The 23,297-nt window shown below is 31.6% G+C and overlaps 1 protein-coding gene across 5 annotated transcripts in view; it reads left to right on the forward strand.

Annotated features, from left to right (window-relative positions):
- The window catches only part of LOC118198148 (uncharacterized), a 146,369-nt gene that overhangs the window by 81,638 nt on the left and 41,434 nt on the right, over nt 1-23,297 (forward strand). For 4 of the 5 annotated variants that reach the window (XR_015041113.1, XM_085816632.1, XM_085816635.1 and 1 more), the window contains exons 18-22: nt 3,045-3,193; nt 3,656-3,803; nt 12,429-12,605; nt 17,883-17,959; nt 18,136-18,303. Coding sequence is in view for 4 of the 5 variants with exons in the window: in XM_085816632.1 (XP_085672758.1) it covers nt 3,045-3,193; nt 3,656-3,803; nt 12,429-12,605; nt 17,883-17,959; nt 18,136-18,303 (719 nt within the window). In the remaining variant the exon portion in view is untranslated. The other variant, XM_085816636.1, reaches the window with a different exon arrangement.

Genomic DNA, 23,297 nt, shown 5'->3' on the forward strand with positions numbered 1-23,297 from the left:
AATGGCATAAATGGTTTTAAGGGGGAAGGGATAATGTGGAAGATAATAAATGTGCTGGGTGCCCAAGGGGACACCTAGCACATTCATCATGTTTGAATGGGTACCTAGTGGTCAGACTGTTAATCAATACTACTATTAATTGTTACAATACTACTGAAGTACTAAAAAGACCTTGTGAGAAAATTAGGAAAGCAAAAGGCAACAGTTATGGGAATGAGGGATGACTATTGCACCAGGACAGTGCACTCGCTAACACGGCCCTATCTGTCAAGCAGTTTCTAACCAGCAAAACATTACTGTGATGGGGCATCTTCCTTATTCACTTGATTTGCCTCTATGCAACTTTTTTTTTATTTCCTTAAGTTAAATCTTACTTAAAGGGAACCCATTTTGCCTCAGCTGAAGAGGTTCAGACAAAAACAGAGAATCTCCGCCTTCTAAAAACCTCATTGCAGAACTGTTACCAGCAATGACAGTACTGGAATGCAGAAGTGTGTGAATGCTGAAGGAAACTACTTTGAAGGTGATAATACCATGGAGAACTGATTCTGTAAGCACAAGGATTTATTGGACCAGACGTTTTTTTGTGTGTCTGTGTCACACATTGTATTTTCATTTTCGCTGCATTCTAAGGTTTTGGAAAACATGAGCAACGGGTGTCTTTTGGGACTAACGTGCCGCGTATAACTCCTACAACTGTGTAATGTTTTGATGCCAGATGAAAATTTTGAATTTGACAAAATTGAAGAAAAAATTATATTTTTTCATTTACACAAAGGAAAATTTTGCACAAGAAACATGGAAAATGTGACTTTCATTCAATTTGTTTTGATGACCATAATTGACAATGCATTATGATTTAGAAAAAACTGGCCAGTGTTCTCCTTTATTTTGTTTTCTAATATCATCAGCTACCAAAAACTTGCTACCTTTGCCTTTTGGTGAAGATATACCATCTTGGAGGAGCTAGAGGAGGAATTTTGTCTTCCTTGTTGCTTGGGAACTGTAGGTGACATTGTAATGAATCCTGCGTCACTCTTCTTTTGTACTGAAGGAATGACAATTTCTCTGCCAATCCACAATGGCATGACTATATATATACATGATAAGAGTAGTTTCCGAAATAAAATTTTAAAAAGAAGAAAAAAGGTGATGCCACTTTTTTTAAAAAATTTTTTCGATTTGTATCATACGAAGATTTCAACGTATAAGTTTTGTCAACACCACCCATGTGGCTGTTGTAGTCCCTTACTACTACGGTGGCTACATCACTGAGTTTGGAACTGTGCTTTTGGGTTCTTTGAATAATACATATCTTGGTTTCATTTTAATTTGCTGGAAAGAATACGGAACGATTGTCTCTCTATCTGAAATAAAAAAACCTTGAGCCAGAATTGGCAAGCCTTTGAGATTGCTTCTTACTGTGCCACATGCAGTTATTCCAATAGATTTTAGTTACTCAAAAAATTTAATTAAAAAAAAAGTTAAAAGTATGAGTAAAAAATTTGTAAATGAAAAATTATAATAATTTAATGTAAAAATTAAGCTTGACATTTGAAAGGAAAAAATATACTAAATAAAAGGAATGTCAGAGTCCCAGGGGAATTCTGCAGTCCTGCAAGAAAAATCTTTCCTAATTCAAGAAAAAAATGAAAGTTTGACTCTCAAAATTTAATCATAACTTTAGTGAACTATGTTTATGTTAAACATGCATAAAATACATGAAGAATTTATCTCTATAATTAATCAGAGATCCAAGCCTTAAAATTTAAGCAGTAGCATTTGCTTTAAACTGGCCATTTCAGACAAGGTGTTAGGAACTAAAGTGGTCTGTAAATCTCTACCACACAAACCAAGCTCCCACTGCCATCTAATTTTTGTAAATAAAAATTTAAAATAACAGGGACTTTAAAGGCCCAATGGGATCTTACTGAAAATGTACATCCTATTGAGTGATTTTATTAATGCGACTTTAAAATTCCATAGGGAAATTAAAGATTATAGGTTTAAACTTAGTCAAAAAATTGTGTTGTTAATATTATGTCTCTGTTTTCTTATTTGACCCTTAATGAGAATATTTTAGTATAATTCTCTTATGAAAGTTAAGGTTGTTTGTTGAAGTATTCTGAAAAACATGCAGACTTTATCATACAGATACAATTCATGTAAATAATTAAAATCGAATCTCCAATAGAGGCATTTACTAATTTTGTAAATGTCATAAATATGTTTCTTGATGCATGAGATATCCACTATATTGATACTGACTTCAAAAGAAAGCGGTATATGTAGTATATTATCTGCAATTCTTTTTTGCCTTTATATATATATAAAATTAATTTCTGAAATAAACGATTATTGACCTTGCTGGGATTCAGTTTATGGATCTTTGAAATGCCGATTGGAACGTATTAGCGACTTATACCAAAAAGCACACTTGCAAGAAAGTTATAATTCCTTATCTTATTACAATTATTCTTGGACTTAATGAGCAACTTGGAAAAGGCATGAGACATAGCTTATATAATCCACATAGTAATAAATTATCATTAACAGCATTATTAGTTTGGTAGCATTTGTAGAGATTAATAAGTTTTTCAGAGTGCAGGAAACATAAAAATTCAACTGTGCCCTTGCTGGAATTTGAATTATGATCTTTCATTAGTCAGATGGGCATGCTATTGAAAAAATGGTATACAGTTTCTCCATGACAGCTTGAGTGAATGAATGGGATTATTCCTCGCACATTTTTAAATTTCTATCTCAAAACTTGATATATTTTGACATTCCAATTTTTGTGTTTTGCTTCACTATAGCATTAACAGTTTTCAGCTTCATTTAGAATAAACTGGAATAGCACATATCATAATAATTCATTTTACACTCTAGTTTCATTTTATATGGAAAAGTAGTATAATATTAATGTCAGTTTTGGTGTCTTTTCATAGCATAAAATATCTTTTAAAACATTTGTGTACTGTGTATTTTGCAAGTTTTATACAATATAAAAAAGCTCTTTTTGTTATAAAAATATGTTTCTGTAGGTTCAGCACCACTTCCTTTACGTAAGAAGCAACATAGTACATATTTGGAAACTGATTTGGACACAATGACAATGAGAGATTTAGCAATAATCCATGAAAAAGATGGGGATGATATACCAGTATATGCAAATGCTGAAGAAATAAATAGTGTGAGTATTTAAAATGCATTGTTACATTTTGTTTTAAACTATTTTGAAATATCATATCATGTTGAATTTTTATCATTATTGTGGCATTATAATGACCATTGAAACTTGAAAAGTATTTATGTTAATTTAATTAAGTCAAAAAACAAAAACCAGCATTATAGTTGGAAATTTTTACAGGACTAGCTTCAGTGGTTTTACCAAAACCATCATCCTCACCTGCCAAAATGGATGATGGTTTGGTAAAACCATCAAATCTGGTCCTGTAAAAATTTGCAAATATAATGCTGATTTTGTTGTTTGACTTCTAAATTAATATTTGTTTGGCATGTTGTTTTTACTTAGAGTATTTACGTATTTAGAAAAGGAAAAAAAATTCTTTAGAATAATTTATTTAAACTGTCTGTTTTTGAACATTGTGAGGCATAAGTTATACGCACATATTCTAGGCTTGTTTTTTAATAGGCAAATGAAGAAACATGTTTGAAAGAAGTTCCCTCACTTAATGAAAATGCCCAGCAAGCTCATTTTTCACAAGGTGATTCAACAGAACCTAAACAGTGTTCTATGCAAGATATCAATGATGCAGATGAAAGAATGAAAAGATTTTATGGTATGCAAGCTTAGATTTTGTGATTCTTTTAGCTTAAAAATTTTTATATACATAGTTTTATAAAAATGTATCTAGAGTATGATGTATTATTTTTGTATTTTGAAGTATAGATATTTTGAAATGTCATGTAAAAACCTAACAATGTGTTAATTTTAATATTTCTTAAAACATATGTTATTAGTTCTAGTTAGTTGAAGAAATTTGCATGTTCAAGTAAAAAAATGTATTGTGGTGTCATTTGGTGGCTTGTTTGAATTTTATTTTATCTTGAGTTGCTTATAGTTTATTATTATGCATATAAATGTAAATAGTGTTTTAGAAGGTATAGTAATCAGTTTCCCCCCCCCCATGGAACTGCCATGCATTTTTCATTATCAATTTTTTAAATGTCTTTGCTTATCTCTATCAATCTCCTTAAAAGTAAACTGGAAGGCAATTGAATTTTCCTTCATTTATTTTTTTTTTTTTTTTTTTTTTTTTGATGGAGTGATAAATAAAGCTATCATCTTTTGTGGTAACTTAATGCATCCGTAAAATACCTTAGATACTCGCACATGTGTGTGACATCCTTATAAACCCCATCAGTTATAATGTATTTTGTTGAACATTTGCAAGGATCGAAGCAGTTGCTGATAAGTAATGTCTTCCAACTCTGAAATTTCAATTTTTCTAAAATTATGTATATAAATCTCTTCATAAAGAAATACATAACACTAAATGAATTAGTCACTACTAGTTTGCAGAAAATACCTTCTCCCCAAAATATTAAATGGGATATTTTTGATTACAAATTACAAAATTTTAGATGAATTTAATTGCTAATAGTGAACTTTCCACATCATTGCCAGATATAATTAGATTTGCATATTTTCAGTTTTCCATTCACTTTCCTTTGGCAGTGTATTTTTTTTTTTTTTTAAACATTACATACTTCTAAATGAAAAAAAGCACTTTCAGCTATTTTGTGTATTGCTTTATTTCTAATAATTTCAATGTTTAATCAAAAATGCTACAGTAAACTTGCTGTCTGCACTTATATGAACTTTGGGAAACGAAACTGGAGAGAAATAATGCAATATTTTCTTCACGTTCAAAATGAAAGTTACTAAGTTAACAGCTAAATTCCTGTAAGGGGGGAAGAAAGGAAGATTTCAGTCTCCAAAGGCAATCTTTATTGAGATTTGCACAGCTTTAAGAATTCTTTTCTTCTGATAACTTTTGGTCAAGAAAATATTTGCACCAAGTTTTGACTTGGGAAACATTGCATTCTGTCCTTTGAAGTTAATTATAATCAAATTACCTATGCTATATATACTTACTTTTTATGAAATGCAAACTGCTACCATTATTTTGTGAATATTTCTCTTTTGCAGCCTAGAAATAACCAAATTTTCAAAACTGAATTGAAGTTGTCAAGTAGTGCTGCATTTGAAAATCTGATGTTTTTTTGCAACTTTTTAACTGTATATCTATAGAATATTAACTGTTAATTACTTTGCTACTGTGTGCAAAAGCCACTAAAACTTTCTGCAAGAACTTTTCACATTTATAATGATCCGTTTCATTGATTTCTTAAATATTCATGTATTGACAATCCCTTTTTGGGCTGAATGGAACATGTCAGTCAATGAATACTATGCTGCTGCATTGATGCAGCCAAGAACAATATTCAGGGCAGCATAGTAAACTTATTTGTGTTATATGGCCTGCTTGTGTGGTACAGTTAAGACATTGGAACTCTTACATGCATGCAGATCTTTTGTAATTATTACTAAACCACTTAATCCTGATACTATCAACAGTTATGCGATCAATAAATTTGTTGTGCTAGTTTGTGTGGCATTGGGTCATATGTCAGTCTTATCATGCACATTGCCTTTGAATATGTTTGGCAATTTGTAACTACTTAAGAATAATGCTTTATATAACATTACTATCCTGTCAAACTTGCCGCTGACTTGTACCAACAATTAATTTTCCAATGATACCATAATCTTATGATTTATATGTCTCCCATGTGTTGAACTGACTATTATTTAAAAACGGGGGGGGGGCAATGCTACTTCCAAATGCTTAATGTTTGCAGAATACTTGAACTGTCTGAAATGACTGAAGCTGTCACTGTATATTTCCTGTATGTCTAGTCTTTTAAAACTCTCAAGTAAGGCATTTTGCATTGTTGTACAAGCATTGAATTTTTCTTTATTTCAGACTTTCAAATGAGCTGTCAGAAAATAAATAAAATACAATAATAATAATAATAATAATAATAATAATAAAATAAAAAAAAACTCCCTCTTGTAAAGTTTAAGAATGGAGAATATAATAAAAGGAAAGAGGTTTGACATAAATGTGATTTTTTTCTGGCCTACCTGAGATTTCTGCATGTCACTTTTAAACAGCTGCTTGCTAGGGAGTCACTCATGGCCAGTACTGTCTAACCACACTAGCGAGAGCAGTTTGGCTGAGGGCCAAGATGGGGCAGTTTAATTAAAGGTGTATGGGTGATAAGTGCGGGTATTTGTTTCTCTTGGAGGTCTGGGGTAATTTAGTGTTTTTTCTTATAATCATTAAGCATCGCTATTACTGGCCTTTTACTTTCAAATCTTCATTTTTACTATGAATTCTAGTATTTCGGGAAGCTCCAGAAAAAAGTCTTTCCGCAGCAATTTTAAACAATTGGTGTGTTAAAGGTTAGTAATTATTAGTTAGTGTGTTAAAGGTAATTAGTGATTAAAGTTTTTGATGAAGAATTGCAATTAGGAAGACTACCAACCCAGTAACACAGCCAACATTTAAGCAAGTAAGATGACTGGCATTTCTATTGCCAGCATAAACGGAATTCATAAAAAGAATCTGAAAGTAAAAAAAATGTTGAATTCTCTTCCCATTAAAAAAGAAAAAGGAGAGAAACTGTTGTAGTTAGATAAGTTCGATTTGGATATTTTAAGACGAGCAGTTCAAGACTTTTTTTTTTTTTTTTTTTGGTCAAGGCAAAGAAAGTAACGACTATAGCCAAACTTCTTCCTATATTAAAAGATACAATCAATTTTCCTTGGCAAAGAGAAACACTAATAAAGATTCTCCGAGAAATTGGTTTTGTCTGGAAAAGGTCCTGGAATAAAAAAAGCATTTTACTAGAAAGACCTGACATCGTTTTGTCAAGAACAATGTATTTTAGGAATATTAAACGTTACAGAGAAGAATCTCGTTCCCTTAACCTTTTGAAGACGGGATGACCATTATAGTGGCCATAGTGTACTCTCTTTGAAAAGACGGGGTTGTCCACTTCAGTGGCCATGTCTTTTTCCCCCATTTTCCAGGCTGAAAAGTGGGGTGAAATGTCAAATTTGACGTCCCTAGGGTTTTAACCACTTATCTCTTTCAAATGTCTTCCTTTTGCGACATAGATGCACCCCTCTGAGAATTCATTAAACTACACACAAGAATCTTTGTTGCAAATAGGAGGTGATTTCTTAAAGGGGGGAAAGCATTCGGTTCAAGATTCCCCGTCCTTTGGTAGCTTTTACTGCTACCAAAGCCCTGGCCTGAAAAGGTTAATATACATAGATGAAACATGGATGAGCAGCAATTTAACATTTGGAATATGCTGGCAATCAAATTAAATCAGTGAGATTTTAGAAACAGGGAATGTTTCTTGCTGCATAACAATTATATGCGCTCGTGGTAAAATGAACTCTACAACTACCAATTATCACAAACGAATTCTTCAATATTTGAAAAATGGGCAAACAAAAAGTTAATTTCAAACCTACTGCCAAATTCCATGATAATTATTCATAATGCTGCACCTTATCGTTTGGTGCAGTTCAATAAAGCCCTCAATGCTTCCCAAAAAGAAGGAAGATATTATGCAGTGGCTGACAAAAAGCATTTCTTTTTGTCTGAATTTGTGAAAAGTGAAACTAGTGGATTTAGTGAAACAAAATGCTCCCAAAGTCAAAACTTTAAAATTTGATTGTATAATCAAAGAACAAGGCTGTACAGTTCTGCGACTTCCACCATATCACTATGATATAAACGCCATAAAGTACATATGGACAGAAGTAAAAGTTATGTTCGCGAATTTTTTTATTACGTTTCACAAATGAGGCTACTGAAGGTGTTTCGTGGAACAGTTGAAAGAAGTATTGTGATCATGCGAAGAATTTAGAAACTGAATATTGGAGAAAAGATGGTATTATAGAAGAATTATGTGAACCATTAAATTTTACTGTCAGCGACAATTCAGATTCTGAATTCTGTATGATTTTGGAGAACCCTTGATGTTGTGTCACCAAAGTAAATGTAAAGGAGGGGGAAGGTATGGCATGCCTAATTAAAACTAAAATAATTTTTACGCAACCTCCTCTCATTAAATAGCTTTATTTTAGAGATCATTTGATTATATTAAGAAATGTAATTTATTAAAGCATATTTAACAGGTAAAAGTTTTTCATTCAATGTTTGAAAATATTTAAAATTAATAGAATTTAATAGATAATTAAAATGTATTATCTATTAAATTAATTTTTATCTATTAAATTATTATGAAATTAATATTATCTCCTAAAATATGTACAAAATTGATGATGAATTATATTAAGATATATAGTTTAATATTACAGTTCTTATACTGTTTTTTCTTTGAAATGTTACAATCTGATTTTTTTATGCATTTTAATTTAATTCTATAATTTTAAAATTTCATGGTACATCAGTTTAAAATGCATTAAGTGCGGATAAAAATTTTTTGTTGTGTAGCACTCGAAAGATAAGAACGCGAAATGGAAGAACCTTTTAAATCTACTAATCGCTGATAGCATACCTGCCAACTTTTACGAATTTTTCGTAATTTTTAGGAAAATGCGTTTGTCTTTACGATTTTACGATCGTAATGCATTTTTTACGATTTTTTTCCTTTTTCAAGTGTTTTTTGTGATTTTTGTCGAAATTTTAGAATTTTTCACCAATTCAGCGATTTTCGCCAATTGCATTGTGTTTTACCGCCAACTACCGACTACTTCGAATCCAGTAACCTGCGGTTTCTCCCAACTCGCCGCTTAACCAGCCAATCCAATGCGCTGAACTTGTTTCTCCCACTCTTTTCTTTGTGGGCGCCAGATTTTTTTTCCGTGTTCGCTTCAGCAGCAAGGGAATTACTCAGCGAGCGTTGATTCTCGCATTCTGTTTTTTTTTTTTTTTTTTTTTTTTTTTTGTGTGTGTGTGTGTTTGTACGTGCTACGAATTTTCTTAATACGGATTTGAACAAAGCATATTGTAGTTTTGTGTTAAGTACCATTAAGATTTTTGAAAGTGTGAATACCCTTCTACAATCAGCTTCGCCAAAATCTCCCCTGCTTATCCAAATTCTTAATGATCTTTTGAAAGAACTTTATACTAAGTTTGTAAAACTGTCCGTTGTGAAAAACAGTGTGTTGATTCGTGTTGCCTATAATAGTTTGGCAAATTAAAAGGATGACAATGATCTTATAATTGGAAATCAAACCAGGGAACTTGTAAATTCTTTGAAAGATCATGAGAAAAAAGAATTTTTTCAATGTGTTAGAAAGTACTTTTCCTCAGCCTGTGATTACATTGTAAGGAAGTTTCCTTTGCAAAATGAAGTTCTTTTAAATGCTGAAGTGGCAAATTTGAAACAAATTGAAAATTCATCTTTTGAAAAGATTCGTTTTTTTATTGATAAATTTCCATTTTTGTTAACAATTAAAGAAAATGAATGCCATAATGATGCTTTAAATGAACTACAGAACCAATTTTCTGCTGCACAGTTTGAAGACTTTGCCAGTTCTGGAGAAGATAGACTTGATGTCCTCGTTGGTACCTTAAAAAGAATAAAAAGAGCTGATGGAACACCAAAATATGATAGACTAGCAAGAGTTTTATGTGCTATTCTCGTAATTCCACACAGTAATGCTGAGTGCAAGAGAGTCTTCAGTGTTGTGAAGAAAAACAAAACTATGTTTCGTTCTTCAATTTCACCAAAAACTCTAGAAAACATCTTAATTGCTAAATGTTATGAGGAAACTAATTGTTATGACAGGAAATTTTCCAAAGAATTTTTGGCTAAAGCCAAAAAATGCACTCTGAATTCATTGCAATAATTTTTTTGTGTAACATTAAGTTCTTGTTTTATGTTTCCTAATAAATTTTTTAGTTACTACTTAATTGAGATTTACTAATGTAAATACAATTTTCTTTTTTCTATTTGTATAAATTGTTATTTTTTTAATATCAAAGCATGATATTAATTCTTTGTGTTCTTCTGAATTTTTATCTTTAGAGGTTGGCAGGTATGCTGATAGATATGCCCACTTCTGCCCCAAACCGGATGTTTACATGAATCTGGAATATGTGGTTGGACAATAACATTGCACTGATTGATGTTGTGTTGATACTGGCTAGGTTCCATTTCAATGCAGTAATTGGGGAGGGGGCATGGTCTTCATTATGCATTTTGCCCCTTCTAATTCTACTACCCAATACCTTTTCTATTTTTGCTGCTTGATCCTCTTCTGAAGTCTAAAATTTTTGTTGCCTTTTAATTCTCACACCTGGTACACCAGTTGCACCTGCTTTGTCATTGCCCTTTTCGAGCAGAGAAGGTAGCATTTTTTTTTTGTTGGCCAAAAAAAAAAAAAAAAAATGAAACCCTAGTGTTGCCATGCCATCTTACTAGATTTAAACTGGCAATCTAAAATCCAGAAATTTCCAGAATTGCTATAGTCCAGATGATTCTGGATCTTGGACTTTATACTATATATATTGGCAAATGTTTTAAATTGTAACTGTAAATGTATGTTGGCCAGATTTAATAATCCAGTGTATTCTTGTACAGTACAAAGCCTTTAATCCGGACATCCATAATCCGGACCTCAAAACTACAAACTTTCTGTGCATGCGTAGCATTTATGCATTCGCATAATACCTTTACACATGCACATAATATGTTTACACATGCGCGTTTAATGTATAATGAACGTTATAAGCTAGGCTAAAATTATCTAATTATCTATTTCAGTTAATGTTGCAGATTGTGTTATTCCTTAATCTTCTAATTGGATCCGGCTTATTATTTTTTGCAGACTGTTAGAGCAATTTATTAAAAAGTAAGCTTGAACTTTTGATTATGTCAAAAAGAGTTTCTGATTCTGGAGCTGCCAAAGGATCTACAAATTATACAGTAAGACCCCGCTTAACGCGGGGGATACATTCCATCGAAGTAGAGCGTAATGCGAAACAGCGCTAAGCGAGGCTATCTTAACATGTAAATAATGGGGTTAGGGGAAGACGGATAAAAAATGGTTAGGCATTAAATTTAATAATGTTTTTTTAATAAAAATAAAATCAAACATTTATTTCTTACAAAAATAAAAACAATATAAACGCATATACTTTTAAAAACAAATAAAATTCTCAGTCAGATCATTCAGTCTATTCTGGGTTTCCAATTTTCTGCCTTTTTGTCAAGAAGGCATTATGATAGATTGGCTTAATGGCATATTGCGTTCAATTTCGTCGTCAATCCATATAGACAGTCGTTTTTCCATTTCCTCTATAATGTTATTTCTAGAACGGGTAATTCTAGTTGCAGAGCTTGACGTAGTTGCAGTTGCTGATGACAGTATTTTTTCTTTATTCTTAAGAATTATCCTTATTGTTGAAGTTGCCAAAATCAATGCAGCACTAATTTGAGATTGACGTTCACCAGAATCTAATCTTCTAATCACTTGCATTTGAGTTTCCAGTGAAATGCTTTTTCTGGTTGATTTCTTTTCTTGTTTTTTATTATCACCCATGATAAAAACTAAAGATCATAATATTTGTCACTGTATTAATCGTTATAGTATTATACAAATTTAAACTTACAATAATGTCAACAAATGTTTCAAATGATAAAAATGCGTCCACAAAGCAAGAAACACAACTACACTGTTTCGGATATGTTATTTGGAAACCTACCGCTGCGCACAATTTCGGAGAATCCCCGGGTTGAAATAAAAGAGCGCTAAACGAAACAGCGTTAAGCGGGGTCTTACTATATATATATTTTATACAAATTATGTATATATTTTCTTTTTTGTCCATCAAACCAAAAGTGGAATTGCTGCAAAAAATGGATAAAGGCATGAAGAAAGTGACAGAGAGGTTAGTGAAAACGAAAAAATTTCGATTGACAAGTTAGTCGGCATTCTCGGCACAGCAATTACAGGATTTGAACAGCGGAAATGTGTAACTGAACAAGAAATAAATGTCTGTTTATAGAATTAAAGAGTTTGCTTCATTTATTAACACATAAAACAAAGCAACTTAAACAACTTACATTGAAAGAAATGTTTAATAAAGTAAACAAATAAATATTAAACTTTTTTTTGTAAATTTTGATACCTTTTAGATTGTAATTGCTCTTTATTTCATAAATTATGGTTTCATATTTTTAATTTTATAATTTCTTCATTCCATCTTACCAGATTTAAATTGATGGTTTATAATCCGGAAAGACCCCTAATCTGGAATCGCCGAAGTCCCGATGGGTCCCGGATTAAAGACTTTGTACTGTATACAGTTTATGTTTTACTGTAATGTTTTGCTGTACTCTCTCAGGCATACTTCCCAAAGAAAAACCTTCTGAAATCAAGACCGTTCGCATTGTAAAACGGCAGTCAGAGAGACGCAATCGTGAGCGAGATAAGAAGAGGGTTACATATGATGATCAGTCTTCTGTATGGGTTGTGGAGGAACCTGATATTTCTTCTGATGATCCATTGGATGCTGAAGAAGGTGTGTATTAAAAAAAAAATTGCTTTGTTTTTTAATTTATATCAGTGTTGTAGGATACATTATTTTATATAAATATTAAGTGTGTATTAAATTTTTATTTGAATTTTTTCACATTCTTTCACTGTATAATATAAGTTAATTTTTGTTTTAATTTATCCCTTAAATTTGTTGATTTAAAAAATTAAATTCTTAATATAAAAATATGAACTTAACTATTTATAATTTAGGAAGTCATGTAAGAAATATGTATGTGCCTGATAGATATATCTTTTATTTTTTAAATTGTGTATATATTTTCTTTTTTGTTCGTTAGGAAATAGGATATTTATGTGTTTAGTCATAGACCATGAAAGTTGACAGAGATTCTGCCAAATTTATGCCAAATATTCTGACAAAGTTTGAAGGAATAGATTGCTTTTTATTGTTACATAATCATATTAATTTAATTAATTAGATAATCAACAGATATAGACTATTGATATAAGAAATATACATAAAAACATGAAATAAGTATGAGCTCAAACTTTGAGGTTATTTAAGAAATTCATTAAAATTAATGCGATTCATTCCACCAGTCTGAAATCTTTAATGGCATTAAAAACAGCAGCAAAATTGTGACCTTTGCAAACTTAGCATCACATATATTTACTTAAATTCGAAACTAAGTTGTATCGTGTGGCTCTGGAATGTCCGTCATTGTGCCATTTTGCTGATCTGCGTATTCTTTCAATGTTTCAAGAATGAGCACTAGTAAAATCAGCCTCATTACTTCATGAAAATACTTCCCTGCTTGCTGTTCTTTAGAAGGCAGACCCCAAATTTTAATTTTAATTTTTTTTTTCTTTCTAAAATGGGTGTAATAGAAAAATAGCGGTTGTTCTATATCCTTTTTTACAGAGTCTAAACTGATTGGAAATTAAAGTTACATAAAACTAAAGCAAAAATTTTATGAGTGCGTTGTGTCATCATCTTTGTTCATTATTGGTGCTGAATCAAGTTATTTAATGACACAATTTGCCTAAAAAGATCAATGGAAAAGTAATGAAATACCAAAAGTAGTAAATATCTGTTTTATGAAAATTTAACCACTTTTACCAGCAATTTATCATTAACAATAACTCATTCATTAGAATATTTTTTTTAATTGATGGCGTCATATGGAAGATGAAAAGAACAGATTTGAGAGAAAATTCGGTACTCTTTTGTTATCAGGGCCAGCTTCAGAAGTGTATGGTATATGCCTATATGTGTGTACACATACATACATGCATGCATGAATCCATACATACATATATACATTTCTGAATTCGGTCCCGATAACAGAAGAGTACCAAAAATCCTGTTTGTGTGCATTAATAACTGAATGGAAGTATAAAATTCTGGTTGTTTATCATAGATTGAATTTTTGTTGATCAAGTAAGTTAGCTGGGTAGGATTTTTGTGCTGTTCTCCTCCTGTAACATAAATTAAAAGTGGCTTTCCTCAAAAAGAGTTCCATGAACCCAGCTGTTTCCTTAAATAACCTTTAAATATTTAATCCTAAACTAATCCTCTCTAAATCCTCCTAAAATTGTTGTATATAAACAGCTTATTTATTGTTGGAATGAATTTAATACTTAAACCACTTCATCATATATGCATCAGTACTTAATCCTCATGCACAACAGCATGCCACTTGATGCAATTAACCTTGGAGACTGTGTTGTGATCTCGAAGAACGGGGTATTTCATGTCACTAAGCCTAACTTAAAAAAAAAAAAAAAAGACAAAGAAAATACAGAATATCAAGAGATTCTGAAAAATTTTAATTAAAATCTAGATGCAAAATAAAATATTTGACTCATTTTGATGAAATGTTGTACAAAACTTATTTAAATCTATATCTAAACATATGCCAAAAAATAACAGAATATATGATTAAATATTATAGCATGAATGATTCAGAAAGGAGACAGTGTGTGATAGTCTAGTCACTAGCATTTCATTAGTTGTGAAATATATTTTCAGGTTGGACATTTTCTTTATTCCCAGCAGAATAATTAATACTAGGAATCCTTCATTTTAGGCACATCTACAGAAGTACGTTGGTTTTGGATGAAGGTGGTGTTTCACTTGTATTTTGTTCATAAAAAATTATTAGTTTCTTCAATTGTTATGTTGAACTACTGTAGTTTTAGCTAATCATCATCGAAAAAAATGGTGACAAAATTAATTTTATTCACATAACTCTGAATAAAATTTACTCCTGCAATTCCCATAAATTCACAAGTTACTTAACATATCAAATTATGGTGGAGTATCCACCCTTGTGCTGGATTGTGAAGTGAGAGCAAAACAAGTTTCCAGTTCAGTCTCTGACAAAATTTCGGTATGCTCTTCTTCCATTTTAACTTTTACCTTTTAGACATCGCATTATTAGTGTAATTTTCTTAACTGTTGCAAAAAACCTATCATCACATCTGCTACCTAAAGAAGATGCAAACTGAATGCAAATGGTAGTTTTAAAACCCACAGCTCCACTTCCCAGCTTTGTATGGGGGGGGGGGAATTGAAGCATAAGAAACTGTTCAGTGTTTATATCACGTGAAACCTCAACTGCCCATCAACTAGGTTTTGTTTACTTTATATCTACCACTCGTACATCTAAATAAATCACCAGAATCAGAAGATAGTTACATAGACAGAAGGTCAGCAATGTATATGTTAAAATAAGCTGACTGTAGTGGACATGAAGCACCATCTAGTGATTAAAAAAATTCTGAAAGAACATATATGTTTGAAAGTGCATGTATGATACACTTGTCGTGAAGATCAATGTAAGCGACAATGCACCAATGCATCACCTGGCTGTTAGGGACATTTAGGACTGAGGCATATATGACACCGTCATCTCTAAAGAATTTTCAGTTCAGCAATATGCCATTGCAAAGGGGTTAAAAACTTATTTGGGAGCTATTCTTGAAATTTAAACATATTTCAGTCCTTTGTAAATTAATGATGAAGGCACAGAGATTAAGTATAAAACATTTAGTTGTATTAATAATGAATAGTAGTTATGATTTCGTTACTTGATGCATGAGTTGAGTATTTATTTGCCACAATTAATCTAGTCAGGTACTCTTTATGTGCTTTGTCATATTCTTATAACTGGGAACAATGAATTAATAATTGTTTGTTGAATGCCTTACTGGTTATTCCTGTTCTAAAGTAGTACATTACCATACATTTCCGCAGCTAAGATGCATTCAGCTAAGATGATGTATAAATTTTTGTCAAAGTTTTATAGTTTTAGCATATGTCTGCCCGATAACACAACCCTCAGTATACTCAGTGATCTATGAAATTAGTTTAGACCATAATTGGAATAAATTTTTGCATGTGGCAGCATTAGCTGTAGAAGCACATGCCATATCATGAACTAACATATCCCAACAAGTTTTGTTGTATATTTTGTCATGTTTTTAAACAATTTGTACTATAAGTGTAATCAACGTTACAGTTTGTAAATTGTGGGCCTAATCATAGGGGGGGAAAAAAAGAAAAAGAAAAGAAAGAAAGAAGAAGGAAATAGAAACAAACTTCAAGTTAAAAGTCATAAAATTTGCTAAAGAACCAAACAACTGTGTTGCAGCGAGGACTTGCATTATAACAGAGAAGAATATAGGAGACTGGAGAAAGAATAAAGATGCTATTAAAAAAAAATGCCAATGAAAAAAGGGTTGTATTAGGAGAGAAATAGCTTACTGGCCAGTTTTAGAAAATAATGTGGAATGGGTAACAAGAACAGAGGCAGAATTGTTATGTTTTTATGAGAAGTATGATTAAGGCATATGCATTGAAGTGAGCACAGGCCAGTCCAGTACATGGCAAAGAATTTAAAGTAACAGAAGGTTGGTGCAATCATTTCATGAACAGAAAAATCTGGTAATACAACAGAAAACAAGAATTGCGTAGAAATTAACACAAGATCTTGGTTATAAAGTTACAAGTTTGTTATTAGTCTGAAGCAAAAATGACACACACGACAAGCTTCTCAACAACGAAAGTGAGGTTGTACTTGAAGTGTTATTTACCTTAGATGATTAATGTGAGGATATAAATGCATTGGTTAATATGTTTTATTTTATAATGGCTTTATATAAATTTCAATCGTGCTTTGTCTCGCTTTTTTTTAATCTGTCCTATAAGACAACCCCAGATTTTGGAGGCCTTTTTTTAATGATTCATTTATAGTCTTATGTGCAGAAATATGCTGTAAATTTAAAAATCTGTTATGCCATTTAGTGATAGAAATACTATTGCTTAGTTTTCATCCTGGTAATAATTCTTTTGAAAGATAAAGTATTATACTATCATTGCTACTAATGTATCTTATGTTATGTACCAGTATCCATTAAGAAAATGAGCCATCATTCAGTAGAAATCAGGTCGAGTGATATTTCGTCCTGTTCGAAATGTATATAGAAAGAAATTGGCTAAAACTCTTAATGGATCTCCCCTCTCGCCACTTTTTTTAAAATTATCATCAGCTAAAAATTTTTTTTTTCTCCCTGCCTTTGTGTATGCAATCTATAATAATAAAAGCAAGTGTAATGTGTCTGTCTGTCTGTCTGTCTGACCGAGCTCTCCAGCCAAATCTATCGCACGCAGGGACCTGGAATTTTTTATACGGAAGCACAAAGGGGCTGGCCACCAGACCTCGAAGCCCGATTTTCGATTTTTGAATTAGAAAAATTTTAAAAAAATTATTTATAATTAATTAATCACGGTTTTTTTGACTCACTGATATTATTATTTGTTTTCAAATAACGTTCGATTGTAACAATTGATTTCTTTATTCTAGCGTTAGTTTGCTGTTTTGACAATACATTAAATCGATTAATTACAATTCATTTCTTTTTTGTAGCTTGTGGGGGGGGGAAGAGAGAGAGACAGTCTACATGTCCTACACTACTATTCCTGCATTTTCACACTTATCTGCATTTTCTAAATGCACGGGCAACGCCGGGCGGGTACAGCTAGTCAATAATATAACATGAATGGTATTAAACATTTTTAGCCATAAATTTTTAGTTATTGCTGTATTTTTTCACATTTATTTTATCTAACTATGTCTGAGCATTTAGAGCATTTTTTTTCGTAAAATTAAAGACTTAAAAATATTTATTTAGGTTTTATTATTATTTTTTTTTCATAAAATTAAAGACTTAAAAATATTTATTTAGGTTTTATTATTATTATTATTATTATTATTATTGTAAGTTTAATTTATTTAAGGAAATAATAAATCTACACCTCTGAGCCACAGACCATCGTCAATATATCTTTTCTCTTCAAATACCAGTCGTCAGACAGTAAGTTTTTAAGTCTCCCTTTTTTAAAAAATTCTTTTGTAAATATTTAGCTTATTTTTACAATTTTAATCAAACAATACAAAAACATTTATTTACTTACATTATTTTTTATATAATAGAAGATATTTTAATGTTAAATTTATGTTGGTAATAGTGTAATTTTCATATTTATACAGAACACACAATCTGCTCATGAGCGTTTGTTTGGTTCTTCTTCTAAGAAAGAAACATCATCAACAGAAAATCAAGATCATGTTAGTTCTTCAAGGCGATCAAAGAGAAGGCATTACACTGTCAGTGGTTATCAGTATATGCTTGATCCACAGTTCATGCAGTACTTTAAGGTAAGACCTAGATAAAATATTTTAATATTTTTTTACAATAAGTATTCTTTTTTTTTTTTTTTTTATTTTGGCAAAAATAAATTTAATAGAATTTACTATTTTGTAGAAGAAGGGATGCAATAAGAATTCATTGACTACTATTTAATAATTATTTCTATTGAAGCACTATTTTATTTTTGTATACTCATCCAGACATATAAATTGATTTAATTTATTAATGTTTTAGGGTCATCTTTGGCAATCAGTGCAGTATCAGCTCCATTAAAACAAAATAAAGCAATCTAGGTTACCATCCTAAAACTACATTTGAACATAACTAAGGTAGGAGCTTTGAGAGATGGCCCATCTGCTTTATCAGCTGGAATCAGGATTTGGATCAAGATTCACATTCCAGCTCTTGAAGCAGAATGGCTACCTAGTTTAGTAAAGTTTCAGCGCAGTTTTTGTGTTAACCTAGGTTATTTTATTTTGTTTTAATTTCATTTTAATTTCATGGATCTTTTTGTTTCTTCTGTGTATCAATTGTATCTTGGGGAGGATATAATAACTATAATAGCTTAGGTATAATAACTTCTGTAATATGGCCAGACTATTAGCCTAGAAAGTTGGAAACTGTGGTTTCATGATTTTTCTGCAGTCTGCTTTGGTATTTAGCCATCTCATTCAGATAATTGTCTTCTGAATGCAGATTTTTCTTTTTGGTTATATTTTAACATGAGCGTATAGTTCTGAGTCTTGCACATAATACTTAGGGATGTTGTCTTGGTCACAAGTGTAATAGTAAGTTATTCATTACATCCATTATATTGATTTGAACATTGTATTGGGTGTGCAGCTGAGCTACTGCTATATTAATTAAAATTTTGCACTCTGTTGTTTTTGATAAATGTAAAATATATAAAAATTATGCACAATAAAGAGTGCACATCAACACTTAGCTTGTATTTACCACTGTTTCTAATTGGTTAAACCCTTTTTATGTTGTTGTTTCTAATCCTCGAAGTGGTCCAACATTTTTAGACCAATTCTACAAGTCCAAAAACGTCTAAAAAGTGTAAAAAGAGAAGAATTATTGAAAAAAACCTCATCCAAAGTAAAATCAAGACAAAATAAAATATGATCAGATGATCCCTGAGCAGCACACTTGGTGCAGGTTTTAAAAACTTTTTGCCCTTGTTCATAAGAGAGGCTTCTTAAAATGTCCATGATATGCAAGTCTGCTGGCTTCTATGGGCCCCAAAAAGTAGGATGCCAAAAGCGCAAACTCTTGAGTACCAATCATGTACTGGTGGGACACTCCAGAGATCCTGAAGTGATTTCTTACACTCGGAGAATACCTTCCTGTAAATGAAAAGCATATCTGATTGAGGAGTCTATAAAGCAGCAGCCTTTGCCGGCGAGTCCACAATCTCATGCCTATTTAGGAGGGAATTCATTGCATGTTAACCTTGGAATTAACTGAAAGATTAGAAAGTAAGTTCAGAATAGATATTTCAGCCCTGTCCATAACCTCTGTCCAGTCACTTACATGTTGAACTGATGATCGACGGTCAGCTAGGATCTGTATATCCACAAAATCATGTTGAACAATATTCTCTTAATAGCTCAGGCCTTTTTTGATAGCATTGAGCTCAAATCTGAATACAGAACAAGAATTTGAATTTGAATTTTTATTTTTAAGTAGTCCTGATGAAGATACCACTATCAGAATGGGCTTGATCACTCTTGCTGCCATTCTGTATATATTCGAAGAGCATAATTAGGTATATATATGATTGATAGTTTCCAGGTCCATCTGGTCTCATGAATCAGGGTTGTCAGCATTTTTGCGAACTTGGTTCAAAAGTGTGGTGTGAAAATGGATGCTTCTAAAGTCATAGACAGGCCTAAAGCATAGCCTCAGAGAGTGATGTTTAATCTGACAAGGGGGGGAGAAATTAACAAAACTTTGCGAAGTTGCTTAAGAAAAGGGACTACTTCTCTTTGTTTGGTTATTGACCTAGTTCTTTAGTAGGAAGATGTTGTATTCTGGTCGTCATAACTAAGAAGCTTATTATAATATTTAACAAGACAAGATTTTTTTTTTACTCAGTGGCTGGAGGTCACATTCAAATAGAGCAATATCATTAAGGCAGCTATGCCTCAAGCCAGAAATGATTTTTGCTGCACTAATTTGAACACTTTTCAGCCTAGTGAGATTAGAATCTGCTATGGAGAAATAAATAGGGGAACCATATTCCAAGGTAGGTCTGATAAGGAAAGTAAAAGTTAGTTATACTTGTATATTTATTTTTTAAAATTTTGATTGACTGTGCATTGATGCAATTTAGATTGTATTTTTCTGAACATTAGTTTTATGTCATTTTCTTAGCCCTTAAAATTAAAAATGTTATCTAAAAGCATCTTTATTTACATTTGTTTATTCAATGTTTGCTTGTTTACTTTATTATTTATTATATTAATCAGTTAAGCTCTCTCATGACCTGATCAAGACAACCCTTTAATGGTAGATATTAGAGAATTATATAAAAACTTGAGAGAAGATGAAAATATTGTGCTTAATTGGATGAAGGCACATGTTGGACATTTTGGAAATGAGAGGGCGGACGCACTGGCCAAGGAGGCAATTACTGATGTTAATACTTCTGATATTGATCTACAGGGATCAACAAGGAAAGCTGTGACTGTTATGAAAAATTATATTTATGATAAATGGAGAGAGGAGTGGGAAAGGTCTGATCGAAATAAAGGTTATTTGAAATTTGTTAAACTTAAGGTTTATGTTATTCAGACATTGACGTTAACGAAATCATTACAGGTCATGGCCGTTTTCCTTTCTATTTTAAAAGGTTTAACTTACAAGAGTCTGACCTCTGTGATATTTGTAAAGAACCAGGTGCTGCAGAGTATTATGTGGAAACATGTAAATATTTTACTGATATCGGGAACAAGTTTAAGAAAAATGATGTTTTTAATATATAAGATATTTTAAATGATTTTAAGACTGAAAAAATTTGCCAGGAAAAAGATGGAGAAGATTAATCATGATAAGCTTGCAATATGGATTTTAATTTTGATTTTGTTTTTTAGTTATGTTCTTTATGCCTGTTTGTTGAAGGTGTTGTTTCTAGCTTGCTCTGGTGCAGCCCACAAACAAGGCCATAGGGTGACGTAAAGTCTGCCAGGAGGGTCAGGCTGCGTCCCTCATATTATATCATTAATTAGTTAAGCTATTGTATCAAAAAACATTACAGTACAAAGTCCAAAATCCTGATTCGTCGGGAATTCGGCGATTCTACATTTGTGATTTTTCCGGATGTTAGATCATCAGTTTAAATCTAGTAAGATGATGGCATGTAGAAATTATAAAATTAAAAATATGAAATCGTGATTTATGAAATAATGAAGTATTTATGTTCTAAAGGGTATCAAAATTTACAAAAAAAATTAATATTTATTTGTTTACCTTATTAAAATTTATTTCAGTGTAAGTTGTTTAAGTTGCTTCATTTTTTGTGCAAATACTTTAATTCTGTAAACAGACATAATCTCTTGTTTAGTTACATTGTTGAAGTACTGCAACTGCTGTTTCGAGAATTCCAACTAACTTGTCAATCAAAATTTTCTCGTTTTCATTAACTTCTCTGTCACTTTCTTCATTATTGGTAGCGGTATTTTCTGGATCTAGAACCATACTACAGATTTCGCCATTCATTAATTGATTGATGATTGAGAAGTATTATCATCACAATGAAAAATTCTTTTATGTCATCTTCATTTATTATCGCTTCTCCACATTTCTTGACAAAACCCGTTAATTGGAATATTTCACCTTTATTATGCGATATCTGAAAATGTTTAAAATTAGCGGCTATCATCATCAAATTTAGCTATCCTTCACTATACATCATGAGCTTGGCGACTAACGACAAGTTGTTCTGTTAAATTTTATCTTGCTTCTATCGTGCACGAAGGCAATTAAGCCTGAATTGTATTAGTTTAGTTATTTATCATACATATGTGTTTCTTGCACATGCTTAATTCTTATCAGAGTTCTGAATAAATACATTCCCATATATACTTAAGCCTTATTGAGGACCGGCGCTAGATATCTGAAGCAGTCTCAGTGGGTCCAAAATTCTGCGACTCGGTGCGGCCATATGAGCCCTGGTGCTGGTTCTGGGTTTATGTGAATAAATCAGTTATTCTTAATTCAAATAGCTCTAAATGTAATGTTTGGGTCTCTGAGTATCATCAACAAAATCTATTTTTAACATATGGAAAAAAAATTTTCGTAAATTTTTCCTTGTCAACATTTTTTAGTGCATTTAACTTAAATCTGTACTCATCGCCAAGCATAATGTCAACATAAAAGGTTACCATACTCCTTTATTATTCAATTACTAATATAAAAAAATTGTTTAGGCATTGCTACATGAGTCATTACTCAAGTTGTCATGTTTTGACAAACGTGCGGTGATGAAAGGAAAGTGTAATAAATAGTGATTCGCCAGCTTGGCGTCAGATCAACGATGTGTCTATGTGATATGTTTCAGTTTGAGATGTGTGCCAAAGCAGATACATAGCACCTGAGCCTAATTACTAATCATACAAATTTATGCTAAAATGATTGTTTCTTCAATAACAAGGTATTTTATTTTGTGTCAAAGTGAAATTAAGAATCAAGTAATAGTTGGTGGTGGTTTTCGAGGTCTAGATTTTAGATCATTCCGGATAATGGATGTCCAAATTTCGGACTTTGTACTGTAATATTTTCTGTTTAATGATATTGGAGATTTTTTGTTGTTGATAATGTTAAATTGGAACTTAATTTTCTATAGTGGCTAGTGGAAACAAAGATAATGTATTAAAAATTATTTGTGATAGAATAAAGCAAAAAGGAAAATAAGCATGAAATTGTCACAATATGTATTTATTTATTTTTATTAAATTGTTCAAAAATATGTAACAGACTGTTTAGAAGAACTTCATTT

Source organism: Stegodyphus dumicola, chromosome 5 (genome assembly GCF_044657685.1).
Source record: "Stegodyphus dumicola isolate Sdum_Otavi_A_Nest chromosome 5, ASM4465768v1".
Taxonomy (NCBI): Eukaryota; Metazoa; Arthropoda; class Arachnida; order Araneae; family Eresidae; genus Stegodyphus; species Stegodyphus dumicola.